Consider the following 22,281-nt stretch of genomic DNA (forward strand, 5'->3'; position numbering starts at 1 on the left):
GCTAATGATTGGTAGCTGTCAATCATTCCCATCGTACCTGTCAGCGGCCGCTACGTGACGTCACTTGCTGTGTGACAGTGCGGTCCAACAGACTAATAATGCCACAAATCATTGTAGTTTATTTTATTTATATCCAACGTTTATTTTTAAGCATATCAGAGGTGTAATAAACACAAGAGCTAGCTACAGATAAAAAAAGGACATTTTAATTTTCCTCAGAAGAGGTTGAACATGCAGCTTTGGGGCCCCCTGGTGGCTTGGGGGCCCTAGGCATTCGCCTAGTTGGCCTATAGGAAGAAACGGCCCTGTCGTCATCTCTAATAAAAACTTAGAAATAATTTCCCATTTCTATTGAGAATTCCAGAAACACTCATGAATGAATTGTTGAAGTGGTTGGTTGCACCATTTCACACTTTTAGGTACATTCAGACTTAACTTTTGTTGATTTTCGTGTAATATCACATGAAAACAACACAAAAAGTCACATTTTTAACGATTCTGAAGCAGCAATTCCAACAAAACGGCGTTTTTAGAAGTTGTTTCATTGCACTTCTTGCCAACACTCTCTGGGAGAAAAGAGCACAAACAAAAAATCAATCAAGTTTATTGACCACAGGTGTCTTACTTTAGTTTGTGCTGACAGTGAGATGCTCTAATGCAGTGTGTGTGTGTGTGTGTGTGTGTGTGTGTGTGTGTGTGTGTGTGTGTGTGTGTGTGTGTGTGTGTGTGTGTGTGTGTGTGTGTGTGTGTGTGTGTGTGTGTGTGTGTGTTCAGAAGGCGTCCATTAACCCAACATCTACCCAAATAAAACAACAAGGCTCTGAAACTGAGTTAATATTTGAAAGTAACGCACATGATTTTGGGAAGTATGATAAGCAATATGTAACAATTGATTGACTGATCAGCAGGTATGAAGGGTTTTCTGTGGCTACCTGGTATTTTCACAAAGCCTCCAGTAGCTACTTGTTAACTATATGTCTTAACTTTGACGTGATTAAGTTGTGCATTTTTTGATTTCCTGCTTATCAGGTTGGAAATTTCTTCAAAAAAAAAAAAAAAAAGTTGATGAACTTTCTCATAACTGTGTGGTCTTGTTTGATGCTGGTTCTCAGTCTGTATTTTGCGATTTGACACAGCGGTTTATAAGGCAGGGCCCAGCCCTGATATGGCGGCAGGCTCAAAGTTGAAAGACTGTAATCTCCTCCACCCACATAAACTGAGTCATTGAAGTTCCACCGACCACTTGGTGCATAGGCCTTCTGCTGTTTTCTCCATATTTGCTGTGGAAGTTCCCCTTTGTAACTCAGCCAGGGGCTGTGGAAATCAAAGCTCTGTTTTCACCCTCTGCTTGTAAATGTCAGAATGTAACTTTGAATTTCAGCTGGCTTGCAGAGTTATCAATTGAGCATATCGTCAGATCAGTGAAGTTTTCATGACCTCGTGACCTCTCCAAGTCCCACCGTGCTAAAACTTGCCAAAAGAAAGTTACCATTTCCTCAGCTGGGTCATTTGTTTTAAGGGCATTTCAGCTGGATATACAGCCTTTCCATTTCAAACTCAACAGGTGGAACATGCTTTGCTGCTCACAGTCATACCAGTGGTCAGTTAACGGGGATATACACTTGTATTAACTTTCACGTATAATTTCAGGCAATTTTACGCCTATTATGGAGCCATTAGAGTAGATTTGCAATGCTCCGTGCCAAAGCTGGAGCCCCCCCACGATTGTGTGTAGAAAGATGTTTGAATTTCAGAGCAGTCGTCTTGCTGAAAGTGCCACAAGAGTCTGCTTCCCACCCTGTGAAGAGGCCGGTTCCCATGGTCTGCGGCCAGTTGGCCAAGAACAGATGCTGGCATCGGAGTGGCATTGTTATGACTGAGGAGGGAGCGCTTCTGGAGCCAGTGACCTGACAGACAGTGCATACTGCGCTGATGCTCATAATGGCGATGATGATTTTCTCTCATTAAATGGGATTAACATGCAGTCTCAAATGGAAGGCCAGATTTGAAGCAGCTCGTAGGGTTCAGGACCCCCGCTGGCTGTAAACTGCTTCACAGAGAATGTCTGTGAATGGGTCCTGATTGCAGTGGTGGAGGTGAACTGAAACTACAGTCTCACTGCACAGAATCGCAGCCGTGTGTCTCGTTTTCTTAACTCTTGCTCTTTTACGCAGTTCCAAAACATTACTTCCATGTCGGTTTAGTTGGACAAAGCACATGGCAGGTGCCTGGACGGCTTCCAGTTGAATTTTGGCGTGGTCCTGCCAAGACTGTTATCTATTTGCTGATCATGGAAGTAAGCAATCTCCTTTGCAGCCTATATATCTCAGGGATTTGCATAATGTGTATTGTAAGTGGGGATTTTTGTAACACTGCCAAGATACTTTCACATCTCGGAGGCATTAAGGTGGTTTCAGGACATGTTGTGAAATAACAGCATATGAACAGGAGCCGTTACCCCCCCTGAGCCCCTGGAACTCGAACAAAGCAGGTTTGTTATGGGTTGTGTTTGTGTTTCATGCCACGCTGTGAGGGACACAATCTTCAGCAATGAGGTAGCTAAAGTGATCCTAAAAACCCGCAAAAACAAATGTGCCATGGATATCTATGAGTCCGAAGTAACTATATAGTCACAATCAGGAGGATGGTTTATTGTGGTTTCCCAGCTTTGTCGTGAAAGGTCATACACAAGCCTTCTGGCAAAGAAAGTTGGATTTTGTAATTGCATTAGCTCCAGTTTCTTCATGTGTCATGATAGCTTACATATCCAGATACATGTCTTCTCTCTAAATTGCTCTTTTTGCCTTCAGGTTATATAAGAAAACATTGCACAATGACATGCTTTGAGGGTTTTTTTTTTTGTGTGACAATCTGTGCTTAATTACATGCAGATGATTGATTAATTAATTGCGGTCGACCTGTGCTGTTGCCTGTAGCAGGAGTTGAAAGTTCAGCTGTACAGTACACATGTATCAGTCGTCCGTGCATGTGGGCCCCAAGCTTTCCACGTGTGTGTCAGTCATGTGCGTCATAGTAATACCCGTCACTGATTTACATTTTTGCCGAGCCTTTTTGAAACCCTCAGAGGCGGACTTGGAGCAGAAAGCGAGGTGCAGTGTCATATTTGCATCAGACTATCAGAAAACAGCATGCGTTGCAGTGGCATGTGCAGAGAGGAGGTAGATGCTCTCAGAATGATGCTATTTTGATTTTTTTAGCTGATGTTGCTTGTTTGATTAGAGTACTGCAGTTAGGTTGAACGTTTTTCGATAGTGAGCCTTTGGCAATACTTGCTATTTCTTTAGTTAAGAAAAAATGCATTGCTTCAGTGCTTCAATCCACCTCAACTGACCTTACAGTAAATGAAGTCAAGGCATCTTAGGACAAGATAAGATCCTGATTACCTAATAAAGATCTACCAGAAACGGCATCGTTTTTGTTTATTTATTTTAAAAAGGTTTCTTGTTCATGCAGTAGCATCTTGAAAATGTTTGCACAGAAATGTTGAATGCGGTAGTTTCAAGGCCAGGCCAGTATTTTTTTTTTCTCTGTTTACACAGAGATAAAGAAGTAAAATTTTCAGGATGTTTTTTGCAGTGTAAACAAACAGCCAAATCGCAATGGAACTCTGCCTTTTTTCACTTGAAGATGTTGCAATGAAATCTGAACTCAGAACCTTCTTGTGGTCTTAATAAGCTGTTCTAAAGTGAGTGGGCTTCTACAGACAAACGAAATAATCATGAAGATGCCCAGCTTGTATTAGGATTACTTTATTTCTCGTAATATGAAGGAAATTGGAAACAACTCCTGTTTGATTTTGGTAAATTGTTTGATTTAACATTTTCTAAAATATGATTTGTGAAGTCTTCTCACTTGAGCATGTTGTCGCCAGCATCACACTTGGAATAATGATTAGCATCTGGTCTCATAAGATTGCTGTGTCTCTACAGTTGTTTATTTGTGTTTTCTTCTCGTCTTCATGGAGTTTAAATCCCAATTAATTTGTTCTGTTTGCTTTTGAATCATTTGCTTTTAGAGTTCCCTTCTATTCAGCTAAAACAATAGCCTGAAATCCATGTTTCGTAAAGAATTAGCTGCTTTCTAGTTTTCAGTATTGTTGTATTCTTATGTGACCCTCTGACCCATAAACCTTAATAAGAGTGAGCAGCTCTCCAAGTGTGGCGGAAACTTCCTGTGGACTTTAAATGCTACTGGTTAATGTTTTATCTTTATTCAAATACCAGCCTTCCTGGGAGGTAAATGTCAAACTGGGTGCAAGTAGCAAGACTCCAGCCCTACTTACCTTTACCCCAGATGTTTATTAGTGCTTGATTGCTGCAGCAAATCAGTAATTGTGTGATAGAGAGAGTTTAATCAGCAGCAATGACGCTGCTTAACGGCCGCAACTGTGATGAGATGACTGTGGCGACTTGGCGTGAAGTTGACGCCGCTGCTGGCTGATTTCTGAAGGGGGCTCGCAGTTGGTTTGCGTGAAAAGCGAGATTTTGAGCCAGCCTGTCCAAATCGGAGCGGCTGCACGTGAGGAGGGGAAAATGAACTCCACATGTCAGCTTATCACGCTGCTCATGTGAACGAGTGAGTGACCTATTTATCTGAGGCAGAGTAGGTTATAAATAAACCCATTTGTGGTGTCTTTTTTTTTTTTTTTTTTTTACTCAACGTTTCAGATCCAGGTGTGGACAGTTTCTAGAGCCTGAGGTCTGATTGTAAACTTAGAGCGGTGATTACACTTCCCCAACATGCCTTGACACTTCTGGAGCAACACTGCTGGGATGAAATGATACAGGTTCACTTTTTTTGCTGCTGCTGAGGCAGCTTTTACTGGATGGCCTGGGGGCGCAATGATGCACAAACATCCCCGTTCTTGAGTGACAGTGAAGTCGGTATAACTGTGATAGAAAGCATGTACGAATAAATTTAACCCGATGAAACTTTATTTGAGTTTACCTTGTACAACACGGAGCAGGGTCAACTGGTTGTCTATTATAGTGTGAACCGAGAAGCTGCAAATTCTGACTCGACAGGGAATTTCATGAAAATATGCAGCACGAGGAAACGAATACTAAACCCTGCGACAAGCATGACAGGCTGGCCCATGCACTGCCAAAATGTTCAGGGAGAAACCTGTACTTTGAAATGTCTGGCCTGACACGGTGAGCTTGAAGACACCAAAAAAAAAAAAAAACACACACTTGAGACAAAAATTGTAGGGGTCCCAGAATCTCTGAACACTCGTACTGAATGGTTCATTTATCAGCTGTGTTTGAAAGAAATGCGCCCTCAGAGGGCAAGTTGATTTCTCTGGAATTACTTTTCTTTCTATATTTTGTTCCCGAGACTCACCTTGAAAAGTTGAAGACTCACACGGCGTCTGTCGGCTGTGTTCCTGGTCGTCTTGTCATTGTCTCACGCTACTCTAAAAGGGAGATCAGACTAGTTATTCCTTTTAATTCTGCACTAAACCATGTGGCTCATCTTCCTCAATGAGAAACTAGCTTGCATCGCCTGGAGCAAGGACTGTGAATTTTCTCCCGTCTTTGATGAAACAAAAGGATTCCTTCCAGCTTAGAATGAATAAACACAGAAGTCTATCGTGAGAGAACTACCGTCTGTTTTCTCATCGTTTACAGAACTCTTGGGTTTATGAAGAACACTACAAGTTATGCTGAATCAACAGAAGTTAGACCGTTTTTGTTGTACCCATAATCCAGTGCTAACAATTAGGTTTTTCACATCACATGAGGTGGGTGAACACTCTTTTTGAAGAGGAGCTACATGACCTTGCCCTAAAACATAATGGTTGTTTTATATGCCTATAGTAGAAACTCATGAATGACTTGAGACAAATTTTATAGAGCTTACCGATATATACATTTTTTTTAAACGATTTTCTTTAAACGTAGTTTCCTTACATCTGAGGAGTTTTTTGGACTGATGCACTCACATGTTTTACATCTTCATGTTCTACAAAATGAAGATGTGCTTGTAGAAAATCTGGCATAAATTTTATTCAGGTTCTAGATCTTTCACTCTGAACTCTGTCAAGAGCATCTTTGTGCCCTTCAGTTAAAACAGTATTTTTAAAAAAAATGAAGAAATCCACCACCTATTAATGTCATATTTTGTTTTTGTTGGTACATTTTCTTTACAACTGTTTGCACATTTTAACTTCAGAAATCATCTGTTGTTTGATCTTTAGACCCTGAAGAAGTTCCCTGGAATCTCTCCCCACAGTGTTAACTCAGCATTGCTGAATGAAAGGGTTAAAAACTTAAAAGTGGCTGCGAGAACCATCCTGCATCCACAAAACTAGTCATGTGGGTTTACATGTGCTCTTTGTTGCGGTTGTAGGTACATTCAGTTCTGGTTTATTTTTGTCGCCTCGGATTAACTTCATTGTAACTCCAGCGAGTGTCGTATAACACTGTAATGGTAAAATTCATCACTACTAATGGTAAACGATCATTGAAAGACTTGCTTAATGAATGAAATAATCTCACACACGTCTTTGGCATAAATTAATATCAATGAGGGACTTTTCGCTTCCACCACATGCAGTGGGGCCAGTTGTGAAGTAATATTTTAAGGCGATCATACAAAACCACTCACAACCAACCATTCAGTGTGATACATCTTTCAACAATGTCTTTAGATAAGTGCATTTTGTGTTTAGATCTGCATACTTTTGCAAAAGACCATTACTTTGCCTACCTCGTAGACTGAAAGCTGGTTTGACAAATGAGTTATTTATTATTCAATGAAATGGATGTTAGACATGTTAGAGCAAAAAAAAAAAGCGATTAATGAAATGTCCAGTAGGCTGTGGGCCTGTTGCGTTTGATCTGTCTCTAAGTTTAGGTTTTCCCTTCTTTGGTCATTGCAGTGTGAAGGTCAGCTCCTCAAAGGCTGGAAAGCAGGAAATACTTGAGTCAAACCGGTAGACAAGTTACATAAAAATATCTGTCCTTTTGCTGTTTCCCCCACATTCATATAAGTGTGAATAACAGCCCTTTGTTTACAGCGGCTGGCACTCGGATTGTACTGTCCCCCATACCTACGCCCCACACTTCCTTCTTCAAAGGTTTGTTCCTAACTTGCCATTGTTTATGGAGTACTTGAAATCGCAGCTGAGGCTTGCCCTGTTTCCTGCACTCAGTGAACGGACAACAAAAGGACAGATAATTATGGAGCGCACGTGAAAATGTTGGTATCACCGGTTCTTTTCTGTGGAGTGTTTAATAAACCAGCTTGAAGGTCAACCCGTGGTGAGAATTTCCACGTTGCCATGACATCCACGTTGAAATGTGAGAGTGATCGTGTAGAATCGGTGGATGGAGCGAGCTGGCAGAGCATTTAAACAGGAAAGAGATGGAAGCATGGGGTGGAAAATGGCTTTTTATCTGCTCCAGGAGTGGTAAAGCCGATCTGAGCTTAAACTTGCTCCCTGTCATATCTGCTACCTAATAGAGGACAAAGCAAGCCCAAACCTGCAAACCTCCAATACATGAGAAATGCTTCCCCACCACAGGCAATTGTGACAAACAATCCTATTTCTCTCCATGTATGGCTGTGTTCTCAGATGACTGTTGTAGAGCCAGATGGTCCCATTAACCACATGTCACACGGGCATTGTGCAGGTGAGGATCTTTTCTTCTCCTCGACTGGTATGGATTTGAACTCTATCACATCAGGAGTGACCTGGAAAACATACAGGCTGATAACCTGAGGCACGTTTTAACCACCCCGAGCTCTAGTTTCTCCCTTCTGAAAGGAAACTGAATTTGAACCACAGATGGAAGTCCGTTTCTTTGTTAAACCCACAGTTTTTTTCAAGGCGACGCACATGAAGATTTAAGTGTGACCGGTCTGCTTGAAAATGGCAGCAGTGGGGAAACATTATTACCTTCGGTGGACATCCCTTCTGTTTCCCGCGGCATTTTGATTTATGTGAACGACTTCAGACGAGACAGAAATTGCTCATTTCCAACGAACAAATAGGTATTACCTTGACCATAATGCTCCAAACTTTCTCTGCGCAAATGTGAATATCGAGAATCTGTTTTGTGTGTTTTGTCAGCTTCTGTCTTCAAATAACCCGTGAGCCTCTGTGGTACTTTCACTGCCCTGTTGTAATATCGAGAGGCCCCTTCTAAGGGGTACTGCTAATACCCAAACACAGCTTAAATGCTTGGAGATGGACCTGACCGTGGGGTCTTGAGGAATCTTTATTCCCATCATTCCGCATACCATCCAGTCCCCGACTCTTCTCTGAGGAGACTTTCTTATAAAGGTCACTGTATACCCCCCCCCCCCCCCCCCCACCAGCCCGTAATACCCTCATGAATCTCTTAGATGTATGTTCAGGAGTGCAGAAAATGTGTTCAACATAAGTCTGACTGACATGGCAAGTATTAAGAGATCTTTTTACTTACCATTTGTACCTGGGAAGATTCGGGATGGCGTTGGTGTAAAAGCGGCGGATGTAACTGTGACCCATCATAAGTATGACTGCAACGAGTTAATGAGAAGGTTTTAGGACATGGAAGCTGAAAAAGACCACATTGTGCTTTCTTGATAATACTCTTCTTATTTCTAAAAAATGTTACACCTTTGTCTGGAATTTCTGGAATCACTACAATAATATTTTGATCAGTGACCACTCATGGCTGTTGCATTCCAGTGTGGGGTTGTCTGCTCAGCTGTGTCTCTAATCATTTAGCATTATACTATGAGTGGTACTTGTTGCTTCCTGGAGCCCAAATACTCTTGGTTCATTCTTCATGTGTGTTATTATCATTGTTATCGCTGTGTCTTGAGTATCGACACAATAGTAAGACATGCTCTGCTCTTCCTCAAGCAGTATTTATATCTTAACTCAACTCCTGGCAGCATACCTGGAGGTGACGGCCGAAGAGCCGCTGTCTCGTTCTCATAGACGGCGCTGCGTTTGTGTGTGTCTGGTGACTGTGACGGGGGTGTGGGTGTGGGGGGGGTGGAAGGAATTTGTCGTGTTGGCTTTTGGTGCTTCAGGAGGGCGTTTCTCATTTCCTCTGGGTGAACCTGCGTGGTGTTTATTGTTACTGTGGAGATGAGCAGCCAGCTCTCGCACACAGCGGCTCGCAGTTCCACTGACCATGGACAGTCTGCAAGACTGGGATCAAATGATCTATTCTGAATCTGAACACAGGGACACAAACAAAATCTTCATAAATTCCTAATCTGGGTTAGAATTGGTGCTCCTCTGTTGTGAACCTTTTCCAAACACTCAAAGTTTAGATTGAAATGCTCGTGCTTTCTTGACCACGCTTAAAAAAAAAAAAAAATGGGTCAAGACAACAGAAGTGCAGAAAAAAAGAAATAAGATTGAGATTGTAGTAGAGGAAAGGCCTGGCTCTGTGGGCATTTGTGGGTTTGAGCTTTTGTTGTTGTTTCCTGACAAAACAATCAATATTCTATCTTGCAAACTTTATTCCTGATTTTTGTTTTAGTTTGCCTTTTTGGATTTAGGGCTCATAGAAAAGTTTTACTAAAACAACATCCAGGGACTCTCGGGGAATGTGCTCCATTCACTTCCACCCCACAAGACCAATTTGGCGAAAACTTTGCTTGACGGTGTTTTTGCTCCAACACCATCTCAGATGAAAAGGCTTGAACCTGTGGCGCGTCACAGCAGCAGTATGAAGATGGAGATATTTAAAGCCCTGCTTTTGGGGTTGAGAGTTTTTGTGTTTTGTTTGCGGATGGCATACCCTTATTTGGTTGAAACCATTATTTTCTTCTCAATGGGAACATTACTCTGCTGCTATTAATATAGCACACTTACCCATACTTTGTAATGTGTGTCGAAATCAAAAATCTCACACAATGAACCGTGACGAATTAGGAATGTTTTTGCTGTTATCCACCCGCATAATTCTATAAATAATTCCAGGATCGACTTTTAGTTCATCCCCTTTTGTTGAACTGGGAGGATTCGAGATGCATGCTAGCCCCAAAACGGCCATATGTATCAATTCTAAACACACAAGTTCAGCCGCATACTGCAGAATCAATTACATGTGGAATTCAGGGCATTCGACCGACTGTTTTCCTGCATAACAAGATAGCAGAGCTTGTCCTTTTCTGTTTAAATATTAGAGCATTCTTTCCATGCACCCCTCCGCTGATGACCTGCAGGATTCGGAGTGCTGTGGGAAAACTCCCAGGCGGGTGCCAGCTAAACAGCATGAAATGCGGAAATGCGCTGTTTTGCCATTGCTACGTGAGGTTTTCAGGGACACATTTTATCTTGTTTGGATAGGTTTGTGCAAAAAAACAAAACAGACTATCTGCATCATGCTTTTCTTCCTTTTTTTCCTTTTTGCAGATGAATAGACTGAACACTGTGTGTTCTGTCCCACCATGAATATAAATGTAACATTCAGCATTGCTGGTTGATTTCAGTATTTTATCTAAAGTGACAATGGATATGTTTTATTTGTCTATTTGAAGCTGCGAGTGACCGACTGTTTTATATTTTTTTCCCCCCAGGGGCTCTATAGAGAGGATTCCAGGAATCTCACCATGTTCAAGGCGGTGCTGAAGAAGAACAGAGATGGAGGGAAGGGAAGCAAGAAGGATTCAGGTATGTGGAGCAAGAAAAACAAAACAAAAAAAAAAAGCAAAGGTCCAGGAACCCCAAACCCAAGATTTCTGTAGTTCACCCTCTGGATAGTGGTTATATTCATCATTCTCCTCAAACATTAGAGAGGTCTTTGCGTTTCTCTGAGTAAGGTGTATACAGCTGGTAAACAGAAAATAAGGACAAAGGATTCATTGTTGTCAAAGGGATGCATGAAAAAGGAGAACTACTGTTGAGGGAGAATCATGGGTTGAACTCACTGCAGTTAAAATATTATGTCCCAATTAAAAGGGCCACATTGTCCTGCTAAACTACTGTTTCCAGTCTGTATCAGTCAAGGTCTTGCATTTCTTTGGATGTTGTGTCTGGTTAAACATAATCTTTGAACATAGTCTGCTGTTTTCACCCAAATAAGTTTATCGTCTATCGTCGATAGACCATCGTCTATCGTCTAATCTTGGACTTCAGGGAACACCTGCCCAAATTTCCAAAACTTATTCAAAAACTATATTTTGCCGAGTATTTTTTTTTTCTTTCAACATTTTGAATGGGTTCACAAATATTAACTATGCACTTAAACATGTACGAGCTGACAAGGAGAACTTCCCTGCATTGATTCCTGTTTGAGGCTTTTCTTTGTGGAGTTTGTATGTTTTGTGTGTGGATTTTCTCCAGCCAGCCCCAAAACATGAGTCAGAGGTTAATATGTAGGTGACTCTAAATTACCTGCAGCTGTAGATTTGAGTGTGTGTACTTGTGTCTTTCTGTATTTGCCCTGTGATGGACTGGGGGCCTGTCTGGAGTGGACCCTGCCCTTGCCCATGCTTCAGCCCCCTTGTAATGCTGAATTGGATAAAGCAATACAGGAAATGAATTGATGGAAAATCACAATGGTGTACGCTTTCTTACCATGTGGCACATGTGACACAGCTCCTCATGCAACCATGGTTACATCTAAACAGTCTGTACAAGACAGAGTTTACTTCATCTGCAGCTTCGACGGGAGTCTCTGACTTGTGCCTTACCAGATGTTTTCTCTTGGAAACGTGCTGATTTTCCAGGATGACTTACTGTCAGAATCACATTGTTGACTGCGCTCTTGTTCAAACAGTGGCTGCCTCCAGTTATCTCTTTATCTATCTTTCTCAACACGGCAAATTGACCATTTATGCTTATACTGCACCTACCAGCCGAAACTTGCTTTCCCCCCTCGGAGCTAGTTTCAGCGGCGTGATTCAGACTGAGTGTGCCAGTTGACTGACGTCTCACCGTTCTTCTCTTTTATCTATTGTCTGACGTGATTTTTCTCAATAGTCTGCGCGAACACACACACAAACGCACTTTTTATGAAGGTGTTGCAATCCGTCTTGCATGTATGAATCACTCCGATAACACAGCAACACTTTTGTTCAGGGAGACACACTCGCATGTGTTGTGTATGTGAAGACTGGGAGCAGCAGAGGTTTTATGGCGGTATATGGTCTCCTTATCCCATCCCCACTTTCCCAGTTGGACGCCATCCATCAGACTGAGGCAGCTCTGTCTCTCTCGACTCATGCTGCAGCAATAAAATGCGGCCACTCCTCTTTGTTGTTCAGGGCCTTAAAGACTGATGAGAGGTCACAAAGTCACAACAGCAAGTAGCAGTCCCTTTGCCGCACTTCTGCCTGTTTGCATAGGGCAGGTACTCCCACTGAGCACCTATGCACTTTCGGCTTCTTAACAAGCTGATGAGTAATTTTATTTCATCTATTGGGAGAAGTTGCTTTATATGTTTATTGAAACAGAAATAAATTCAGCATTTTACTGTTCTGCTTGCGAGTCTGGTGTGCGTGTTATTGTACTTACATTACACATGAAATGTTCACTGTACCTTCTGCATTGTGATGAAAGCATTTTTTTGATCCAAAAAGAGGATCAAGAGAGGCATTGGGGGTCCTTTCTGTCCATGGTGTACCCCATATCGCCCAATCTCTGCAGGCTTTCCTTTTTCAGTGGCTCCTTAAAAAAAAACAAAAAAAAAAAGTCTGTTCAACAGCCTATAATGGAAATAAGTGGGAGGAAAGACCTTGATAATGGATGTAATTGCAAGATAGCTCAGCATATGTTGCTTATGACTCGGTGGCTATGGACCGAAGGCAACTTTAAAACAGTCAAGGAAACTTGGCCCCCATGCCAGATACCACGGCAGTCATTAGCTCTCCTCTGGGATCTCCCCAATGCCAAGACCACAAAAACACACAGTTTGCTAATTTAGTCTTTCAATCTTGTGCTCCTCCTAAATCCTTCCTCCTCCTCCTCTTCCTCATCCTTCTGACAGTCATTCTATATTGAATCTCTTTGGAACTGGCCATTTGAATCCTTTTTTTTTTTTTTTTTTTCATGGTCAGCTATTCCAGGAGTAGGATGCTGGTTTGCTGTAGCCCTCTGACTTTGATGTTCACATATTCTGAGAATAGTGTAGCTACAAGTGGGATACATTGAAAGTCAGCCTGCCCATGGCTAAAAGATATGAAGGCTGAAATGTTTGAAGCAGCAAAAATGAACAAATATAGGGATTTCAGTTAGTTCGTCGAGAGCTGAATGACTTTGTCAGAAGACGTCTAAAACTGAAACTTTTGTGGGATGTTTGCAGCAGAGTCCAGAGTAGGAAAAGCAATCGCCAGGCGAGTGCGGTCACATATGACCAAGGCTCACTGACGTTCAGACTGCTGCACAAGTTAATGCTGAGTCTGAACGGAGAGGTTTCAGAATCCACAGTGCAATGCAGCTTCAAACCATGCCAGATACCTTCGGTGTACACACGAGTTCCTATCTTGCCTCAAAGACTAAAGGGGCTGTCTGGCTGAGGGGCATGGGCAGTCCTCCTTTTTATCCCACCCCATGAAGGCCCCACTGCCTCCCTCCTTTTAAAGCCTGACTGTCTAGCATGAGGCATATGGCCTTCTGCTGCCTTTGTATTGCAATCGGTTCATGATGTTATAGAGAGAGTTCGGGTTTTCGACTCAACTGCGATTGCGTAGCGTGACTCTCTGTGGTTTGGGTCATACCTCTGAAAGCCCTTCGACTCGGGCTTCCCGCTCAGTGAGCTCAGCTGCCAAACAGTTGTCTGTCTGTTGTGGGTGACACAGTCTTAATCACACCACTGTGCCTCGCTGTGCACTCTGGGAGGGCGATAACGGTTTCAGCTGTTTATTCCTCCGACTCCCAGCACACACGGGCCTTGTACACACAAACACAAACGTAGCCTCCACCAGTTGGCAGGACTTTTCTCAGTTTTGTTTGGCGGTATGGAGACAGAAGCCACACCTGCTCCTCGCCAGACAAGAAGATACAGTCCTACTGTTGACCCGAAAGGAGGACACCCCCCCCACTGCTCGTGTTTTAATGTCTCCACAGAAAATCTGCCAGGCCAGTAATTGCCTTGTCTGGCAAGATTAATAGGGATACTGTGTTTAATAATTAAAATGAGAAGGAGGGGTAAAAGGTCGCTGCAGGTCTTATTTTGGCAGATTGTATACACACGGAAACACTGTAAGTAGTTAGGCAAGCTTCTAAAAAATAACATTGATCTTTATTTTATAGGATTTAAAATGTGTAATACTGATTGGGAGCATTTTCTGAACCTTTGTCCTGACAATCAGTATAAAGTCAAGTTTATATTCACAGACTTAATCTGCTTCTTGAAAATATTGTGACGGTAGAGTTGGTTAACTGTGTCTGTGGTATTGGTATCAGAGATGATTTTGAGCCGGTGTGATCTTTTTTTGTTGTTCATCAAAGCTTTTTCCATTTATTATTGTCTTTCAGGGCAATCTGTTTTAACACATTGCCTATGTTTCCCCTCCGTGCGACGTTACAGTTCAGTAAAGCAGCTGACATAGCAGACATTCCTTTGTTGTTGTCTCTTTCTCTTTCAGCTGCCGCATCAGGGTTTTTTACTGCTCAGGGGAGACTTCCCTCTGTACACAACAACCGCAGGTGGCTGAGCAGTTATTTGTCCAAACAGAAAAGTTTTTGATGGACAGTTGTTTGTTCAGAATACACATAGTTGTAATATGCATATCTGTACAATTCTGGCTGGTTTTCTTGTTTAAATGGACTTGTTTAAAAGGACTTTTTCATAAATGGAACCTTTTATCTTTCTTTTTAGCTGTGAGACAGCAAAAATTTGAAGATTTGTCATGTTTTTACCTTGGGTTTTCATTGCAAATAAATGTGGCAAGTTTCTTTGGAAGGGGTTAGTTTTGCATCTGTGGCATTTTTTTTTAGGTATAACTGCAAAAAAACACTGAACACTGAAGCTCAGACTAAATTTGGTGACTAATAACTGTCTACGCAGACATTAAGAAACACTATTCATCCCTGTGTGATCCACAGGTTTCAGCGCCCAACTCCCGGCATAAGTCTAGTTTCCTCTCTGGGAACAGCTGGGTGGCAGCCTTCGCTCTCCTCATACCTACCACAGCCATTTTGAGACCTGCCACCTCCTTGTACTGTGGCCTGGCAACAAATCTTAAGAAAACTTACTTTAATGTTGTGTTTCTGATGTAATTGCCGGTCGACAAATAAATTCATAGTAGAAAAATGCCAAAAAGAGTACCATGACTATGGGCTGAAATAGATTTTAACGGGACACATTTATGTCTTACAAAAAGACATTTTGACACTTGGAGAGCTTGAGATAAGGGTTCGAGACACAGCCTTTGGTAGTGGAACTCGACTCACTCTAACTCGGCAACAGTCGAGCGTAACAAGTTGCATACAGTCAACAACAGGATGTCTAGATTAGAGATTGCATACTGAATATAACCTGTGGAAGACACAAAGACAGACTGTTATCCCACACATATCCAGGCACAGAAATACAGAGCAGCAGAGACACAGAGAGAGGCAATCAGCCTCAGGATCCATTATTAACATCCTTTGATAAACCATAATATCGAGTGTGCATACCAGACTCGCCGTCTCCTTTATTACACACCGGTGTGATTCTTCTTTTGGAAAACATACATTATAAACACTCATGCAGCTACGAGGCTCTGGTTTGCTTTTGGCTTACGGTGGAATGAAATAGTCTAAATTGTTGTTGACAAAAAGATTTAAATCCTACCTGTCGTTTCTGCTGGAATTCCTGAGGAGGGATGGTTGAATCTTCTGTGTCATGCATGTAGAAGTAATTGAAATGACCACCTGTAAGATTTACTACCCTTTTTTTTTTTTTTTTTTTAAGGTCACTGTTCAGTTATTTCGACTGTGTTTGCTGTTTTTGCATTAGGTTATGTTTATGTAAATGTTCATTTCCAGACAGTTGTGGTTAAACTAAAAATGGGTGGAGGAAAAAAAAAAAATGCACCTGATTTACAAAGGAGACCATTGAGTGTACAGACCCACACAGCTATCAAAGCACCGTGCAGCAGCCAGCAGGCAACGATTAGCAGGGCGTAGCTCAAACCACATCTTTCACTTAGATACACACTCATGTACAAATGCACACACGCACACACAAATACAGACGCACACACGCCCACAAACCTCAGGTGTATCCACATTAGACACTCCCTATCCACATTAGACACTCCCAGTCTCTCCTTCTGAAAGCAGAAATAAGGGCTCCTGTGGAAAAGCAGCGTTGAGACTTTTACAACAAACATTAGCTTCTGGCCAATTTCACTGAACAGGACTTTTCAGAATGGACGCTTTGAAGCTTATCATATTGTGATCACATTGGATACCCATGGAATTTTCTCAGTATCCACAGTTTTACTCCGCTACCCTCCCGTTGGAAGGCCGGAGGCCCTGAAAGCAGACTGATATCTGTCCTTCAGTGACAGGGTCAACGAGGCCTCTCTCCTCTGACCCAGAACAGCACGGCCCTGCAGCATGGTGCACGACTGTAGATAATGTGCAAAAAAGACACAACAAATGTGTCAAGGTGAATTCTTAGAAAAATCTAACAGAATCTTTGTAGTGGCTCAGATCCAGACTTGTGTGCCACCATACTTCTTTGAGCTCATTTTAACTTCCAACAATGTATAGTACGTATATTGATCTCCAGTTGTTCTTCACTTCAGCTCATCTGCTCCAGCGTTCCCCCGCAGTAGATATTTGACCTTAGCTGTTGTTAGTACCTCCCACTACACAGTAATGCTGCATAATCAAAAAAAGCATTGATCAAAACATTTTTAATTTCAAATTGTCTTTTCGTCTGTGCCTGGAACATCAGCTCTCATTATAGTGTTGAACTAGAACAAAGAATATTCTGCTAATTTGCACTTAGGAAGTAAAACCTGTCGATGCATTAAGGAGCGCCTCTCTAGTCATCAGGTGGGAACCATTTTCAACAGTATTTTCTCTTGTTGGGTTCCATGACACCTCGAAGAAGCATCCCAGAGCCCCCTAATGCTCGCCTCCTCTACTCCTACACAGGTCAACCAACACCGCCCACTTCAACAAAGCCAGCCTCTATTCATACCAGCTCATGGTATTAGCAATGCTGATGATCATGTCCTTATTGAAATGCTGCATGTTATACCACTTTACTTAAATCATATTGAATACTTCAACAAAGCGAGGTTCTGTTCTCTATCCAGTGACAATACTTTACCAAACATCCAAAGCAACTAACCTCAGTAATTCCCTCTGATACCATATGATCTGTGAACACTTGAGATGTGGGGGGAAAAAAAAACATGTTTTGGCAATGATTGTTTGAAATGTATCATCTGCAATCAGGAGCCACTCATAAATACAGCAGATCGGTTGAAAAGTTCAACCACCATGGATATCTCATGATCTTCAGACTCAGGAAATCATTAGCTGAATGTGAAAGTGCGTGACAGTGCAATTTGAGATAGTCTCTCTTGTGGATATTTATACTTTTTGTCACTGAGTTGTGAATATACAGTAAAATCCACAAACGGGTACATGTTATAATAATGATAATAAATAACTTAAGCTGCGGTGCTGATCTTTCATCCATTGAGTCTACAGATCATCAGTTTTGGGGAGTTAGAGAATAGTGGTCATGGGAACAGTGTGGAAGATCTGACACCAGCTGATTATTCCACATGGCGCTCGGCACACGGGACATAAATTCAGCTTAATGGTTAAATTGGGTTCTGCTCTGGTCGCTGATTAGCTTCGAGCAGGAATTTGGAGATGTGCTTTCATGGTTCCCAGTGGCCCACTGTGTGCTGTGGCAGCCTGTAACCACTCTCCATTACCCTAATTTGGCTCCCATACACTCACTCACTCACACACACACACAGCAGCGATGTGTCTGTGACCTTGGAACGATGTGCACGACAACGAACAAGAAGTCAAACAAACACACAAGCAGCACCTTTAGGCTACAGGCGTTGTCAGTATACACCACGGCAACAGTACGTGCACAACCCTCAGCGCTCACCCCTCACCCATCCATCGCCGAGTTGTTTGACTACTTCAAAGAGGAGGAAAAACAGTTTATCAGCTAACATGCCATGGTGTTTTAAGACGGTCTTTGAAGGAGTGATAGTAGCCGCTGTGGCAGTTCATTGGCTGGAGAGGTCAGCAGGCCACAGCTTTTTCTAATCACAGCGTGACCTTCCCGGGCAGACACATTCCTTCTGTCTGATTCTTTCCGTTTTGCTTTCATACCTTCAACAACCTTTGTCTGTGATCTAATGAGCACTTTATGTGTCTCGTTCCTCTCCGGAGGACGGTCCTTTCACCTTCCCGATGCACGACTCGCTGCGCATTGATGAACTTTTCCCTACTTTTCTTTGATATTTTCAAGAGTTTTTTGGAGGCTCGTGCTTTTCTCATCTAATGACATTTCAATGAGGACACCAAGCCATGCTGTCATAGTGTCTAGCTCTGCCTGTTGGGACCTCTGTTCAGCCTCAGCGTTTGGGGCCCCTTTTCTCCCTCGTCAGCCCTGCTTTGCTCTGTGGCGCTCTGTTCTGCATTTGTGCACACAGAAACTCCTTTTTTGTAATCGTGGCTGCAGATGAATGTCTTGCCGTCCCTTGCACAGGAGGGTTTGAGGCAGGCTGAACTAATGACCTGGGCTCCTTTGTGTGCAGCCTCACAGGAACAGAGAAGAAAAGTTTGCTCTGTCTTATTTATGAAGGGGACTCTTGTTATTTTTGAAAGTTGTACTAACATGATCAAAAGATTTGGAAGTTATTGATCAGAAGAGGTGTTCAAGTTTGAATTTTTAATTGATATTCATATCCCAACACGTTAATAATTTAATTATGATGATAAAAAAGCCTTGGCGAACCTGTGGAAACAAAAAACTTTCAACAAAGTAAAACTAATTGATGAAAACTTTCACACATGGCGTAACGCTGCATGTTTTTTTTCTGCATGTTTACTTAAGGGATTAGACGCTCCTTGGAAGGATCGGGGTGAGCCGCCTTTGTGCCGCGTCCTCGTCCATTTACCATTATTGAACAGGCTGTTGTCCAGAGGTTACTGGTGTTCTCATGACCTCACCTGGCCTCAGAAGAAACTCTGCCTAATGGTCTGTGCTAATGGCAGCGCAAATCTGTTGTTCAACCAAATCACCATGGCAACCTGGGACTTGAGACCTCGTTGCACTTTTGCCCAAAGATAAAAACCCACGTTTGTCCCAGAGCTGCTCGATGCAAATTTCCAACAGATAAAACTGAGAAATTAAAGGAATCCGTACAAAAAACCGAGAACATCTGAGCACCTCTAACCGGGCTGCATTGTGAGTCGTGTGTTTGAGCCCAGTGGCCGCAGAACATTAATGTGATAGATCATAGATGGGACGTGTGTGCTTGCTTGTCCATCTGTGCTTCATGTAATGCCTGTTTCAGTGACTCGTAGAGGACGTTGTTGTAATTAACCCCATTTAAAACCTAAGGGAATATTTTTTATGATTTCACTGTGGAAGCATTACCGTGTCTCTGGCTTGGCAACAGTGTAAATCAGACCCTTTTAATTAAGTTAATAAAACATCCTTATGCTCCTTTACTGATTTTTGAGATTACCAGAGTGAAATGCAAGAGCAGATTGTCTTTATTACCGTGTGTATCTATATATCGTCATGTTCGCCAGACCCCAGCTGAACCTACTGGCCAGGTTCTCTCGAAGTTGGACATCTGCTGTCGCTCCCTCTAAAAGGCCTCATCGTGATTAGCGTTAGATGAAGGAGTGGAAAAGGAGCTGAGATGGATATTTTGTCGTCAGTGTGGGAGTGAAGAGTGAGTCCCGGTTGTCCAGAGACTGAATATCAATAACTCTCCAGCCACAACTGTCAAGCGTAGATCTGTCCTAATTTATTGCAAAGCTCTAATGAAGCAAGGTCAAACCTTTAGCAATTCATTGTCACCGCTCGGTTCATTTATATTGCAAAAAGACGGTGAAGCATTTGCATTTGTGTGTCATCCATTAGCTCCACTATGCAAAGTGGACAGGACTGATGTTTTATTTAACTGATAAAACATGGAACTGGATTTGTGGCCTTTTTCTGGAGTTTCTTCCTCTCACTAAGAAACTGCAGTTTGCTTGTTTTTGTCGTTATCATTGAAAACACGATGTTTTGATGCAGCGTTATAAATGTGGTAATGCTCTTTCACTTCTTTATGTTCAGAAATCAGTGACCCTGAGACTTATGAATTCAGGTTAGTCCTTTTTTTTTTTTTTCTTAATTACAGCATTTATTATCTTTAGCAATATCCACAGTCTTAGTGAGTCTAGTCTGACTGAACTCCTCCTCATTTGATATTTTCTTCTGCTAGCTATGTAGCGATCTGTTTTTCTGCTCTCCTTTCGCGTCTGTCTGAAAAAGTGAACTAAAACTTGGGAAGATGCTGCCTGGCTCGCATTATTTTTCCCATACCCACTTAAATTGACGATTTATGAAGAGGAATGGGAAATGTCATAGTGCCTGCCCACAGCCACCCATCACCCCCTCCTCCCCCTTTTCCAGCCTTCTCCTCCTCCACCTCCTTTGCTTCTTCCACCCAGGAAACACACATGCGCCTCCCTGTCAGTCTCCGCTCCCCGGGGGCCAGCCGGCAAGGCATTTCAGAGCTCAGACTGCTGCAGAGCTGTGCATCAGAGGGAGAGAGAGAGAGAGAGCGACTCAGTCTGAGTGTTTCTGCGTTCGGCGAAATATGTTTGGCCGTCTTGTTTTGCCAACAGCGTCCTAAGACGACTAATTTGGTGTCATTATCAAGTGTGCAGGGAGTTGAGTTGAAGGTCTAAGAGCTTTGTAAATGTTCTCGTTTCTGACAAGCCGAAGCCAAAGATGTTGTCAGCTTGTTTTTTTGTTTTTTTTCTGTCTCCTCCTCGGGGACCACCAGCATAGATGAGTAATCCTTTGAAACCAAGCAAGAAAATGCCTTTAGATGGGAAAAAAATTACTGGAATTTGATTATTGTTGGCAAAAAAAACAAAACAAAAAAAAAAACATGCCCACAGGAGGGACATTGGCAGTGCAGAAGTAATAAACAAGTATGCAAAAAATAAATAGCAATAATAGCAAAAATGCCTGAAACTACATTTATTTATTTATTTATTTATTTATTTATTTATTTATTTATTTATTTATTTATTGTTTGAGCATCAGAAAATAATTTTTGAGACTGCAAACAAATGTTTAGTGAGAAAGCTAACATGGTCTGTGTCCTGGTGTTATCCACTTTCATCTGTAAGTATGTTGCAGTCTTTATAGAGTATTGTGACTGTTCCTATGGCTACCAATGACTTAGTAAAATGCTCTAAAATTAGTTATTTCCTCATGGGGAAAAGCACCAATGCTCCAGGAGTGTTTCACATGTTGCTTGTGTGGCTTTATGTCTTGCATGTAAATTCTGTTCCATATTACTTAATGGATTTTAAACCAGGAAGATTTACTTGTTATTTCCATATCAGATATAATTTGTCCTTCATCATTACTGGTGACTTATAGCGGAGACCCTCCCCCACTCGGTATTCTTTGTCGTCTGGCTCTCTCCTCTCGGTGGGTTGCTGTGTGTTAACCATGACAGCTTTTGTGAGACTGTCACCCTGGTCTCGGAAGTACACAGGGAATCCACATTGGCATTCAGTCTAGCGAGAGAATTCTCCTCTTCAGTGGATTGTCCTATGGTCATCGCGCTTTGTCTGTTGACTGAAAGAATCTGCATTAATTATAGGCCGGCTTCATTTTCTCTCCAGTCCAATAAATGGACTAGTGGGAGCTAATCCATGCGGGTATGTTCGTCAGTGTTTACAGTACATGTGTACAGAGAGATGGTGTCATTATTTGTTTTGTATTAAAAGACTGAATCTGCTTTTGCCCAAATAATTTCCATTGCAAATAGCACTTTTATCAACTAAACAAGGAAGCTCAGATCGGGAATTAGTTTTTTAGTGGACAAGCTAATACACTAACTTTGGTTCTCTTCTTCTGTTATTCTGCTGTGATTTACTGCAGAAAGTGCTCCAAATACAACTTTCAGCTCAATTAGCCAATGCTCACGTTTCCTCTTCCCCAAATGTGCATTGATTAGACACACATCAGTTCCTTCCTAGTTTGAATAATAAACCATCTGCTAAAAGTTCAATCAGTTTTTATATTCTACTGCAAAGAGCATAGTCTTTATCACTAATAAAAAACCTCGGACCATATGGTCCAT

General features: G+C 42.1%; 1 protein-coding gene across 2 annotated transcripts in view; it reads left to right on the top strand.

Annotated features, from left to right (window-relative positions):
- tanc1b (tetratricopeptide repeat, ankyrin repeat and coiled-coil containing 1b) overlaps positions 1–22,281 on the top strand; it is a 92,092-nt gene that overhangs the window by 2,290 nt on the left and 67,521 nt on the right. For both annotated transcript variants that reach the window (XM_030111474.1, XM_030111473.1), the window contains exon 2: positions 10,552–10,645. In XM_030111474.1, the coding sequence (XP_029967334.1) occupies positions 10,585–10,645 (61 nt within the window). In that variant the 5' untranslated portion in view covers positions 10,552–10,584. The remainder of the gene's footprint in view (positions 1–10,551; positions 10,646–22,281) is intronic.

The sequence above is a fragment of the Salarias fasciatus genome, chromosome 16 (assembly GCF_902148845.1).
Source record: "Salarias fasciatus chromosome 16, fSalaFa1.1, whole genome shotgun sequence".
NCBI classification, from domain to species: Eukaryota; Metazoa; Chordata; class Actinopteri; order Blenniiformes; family Blenniidae; genus Salarias; species Salarias fasciatus.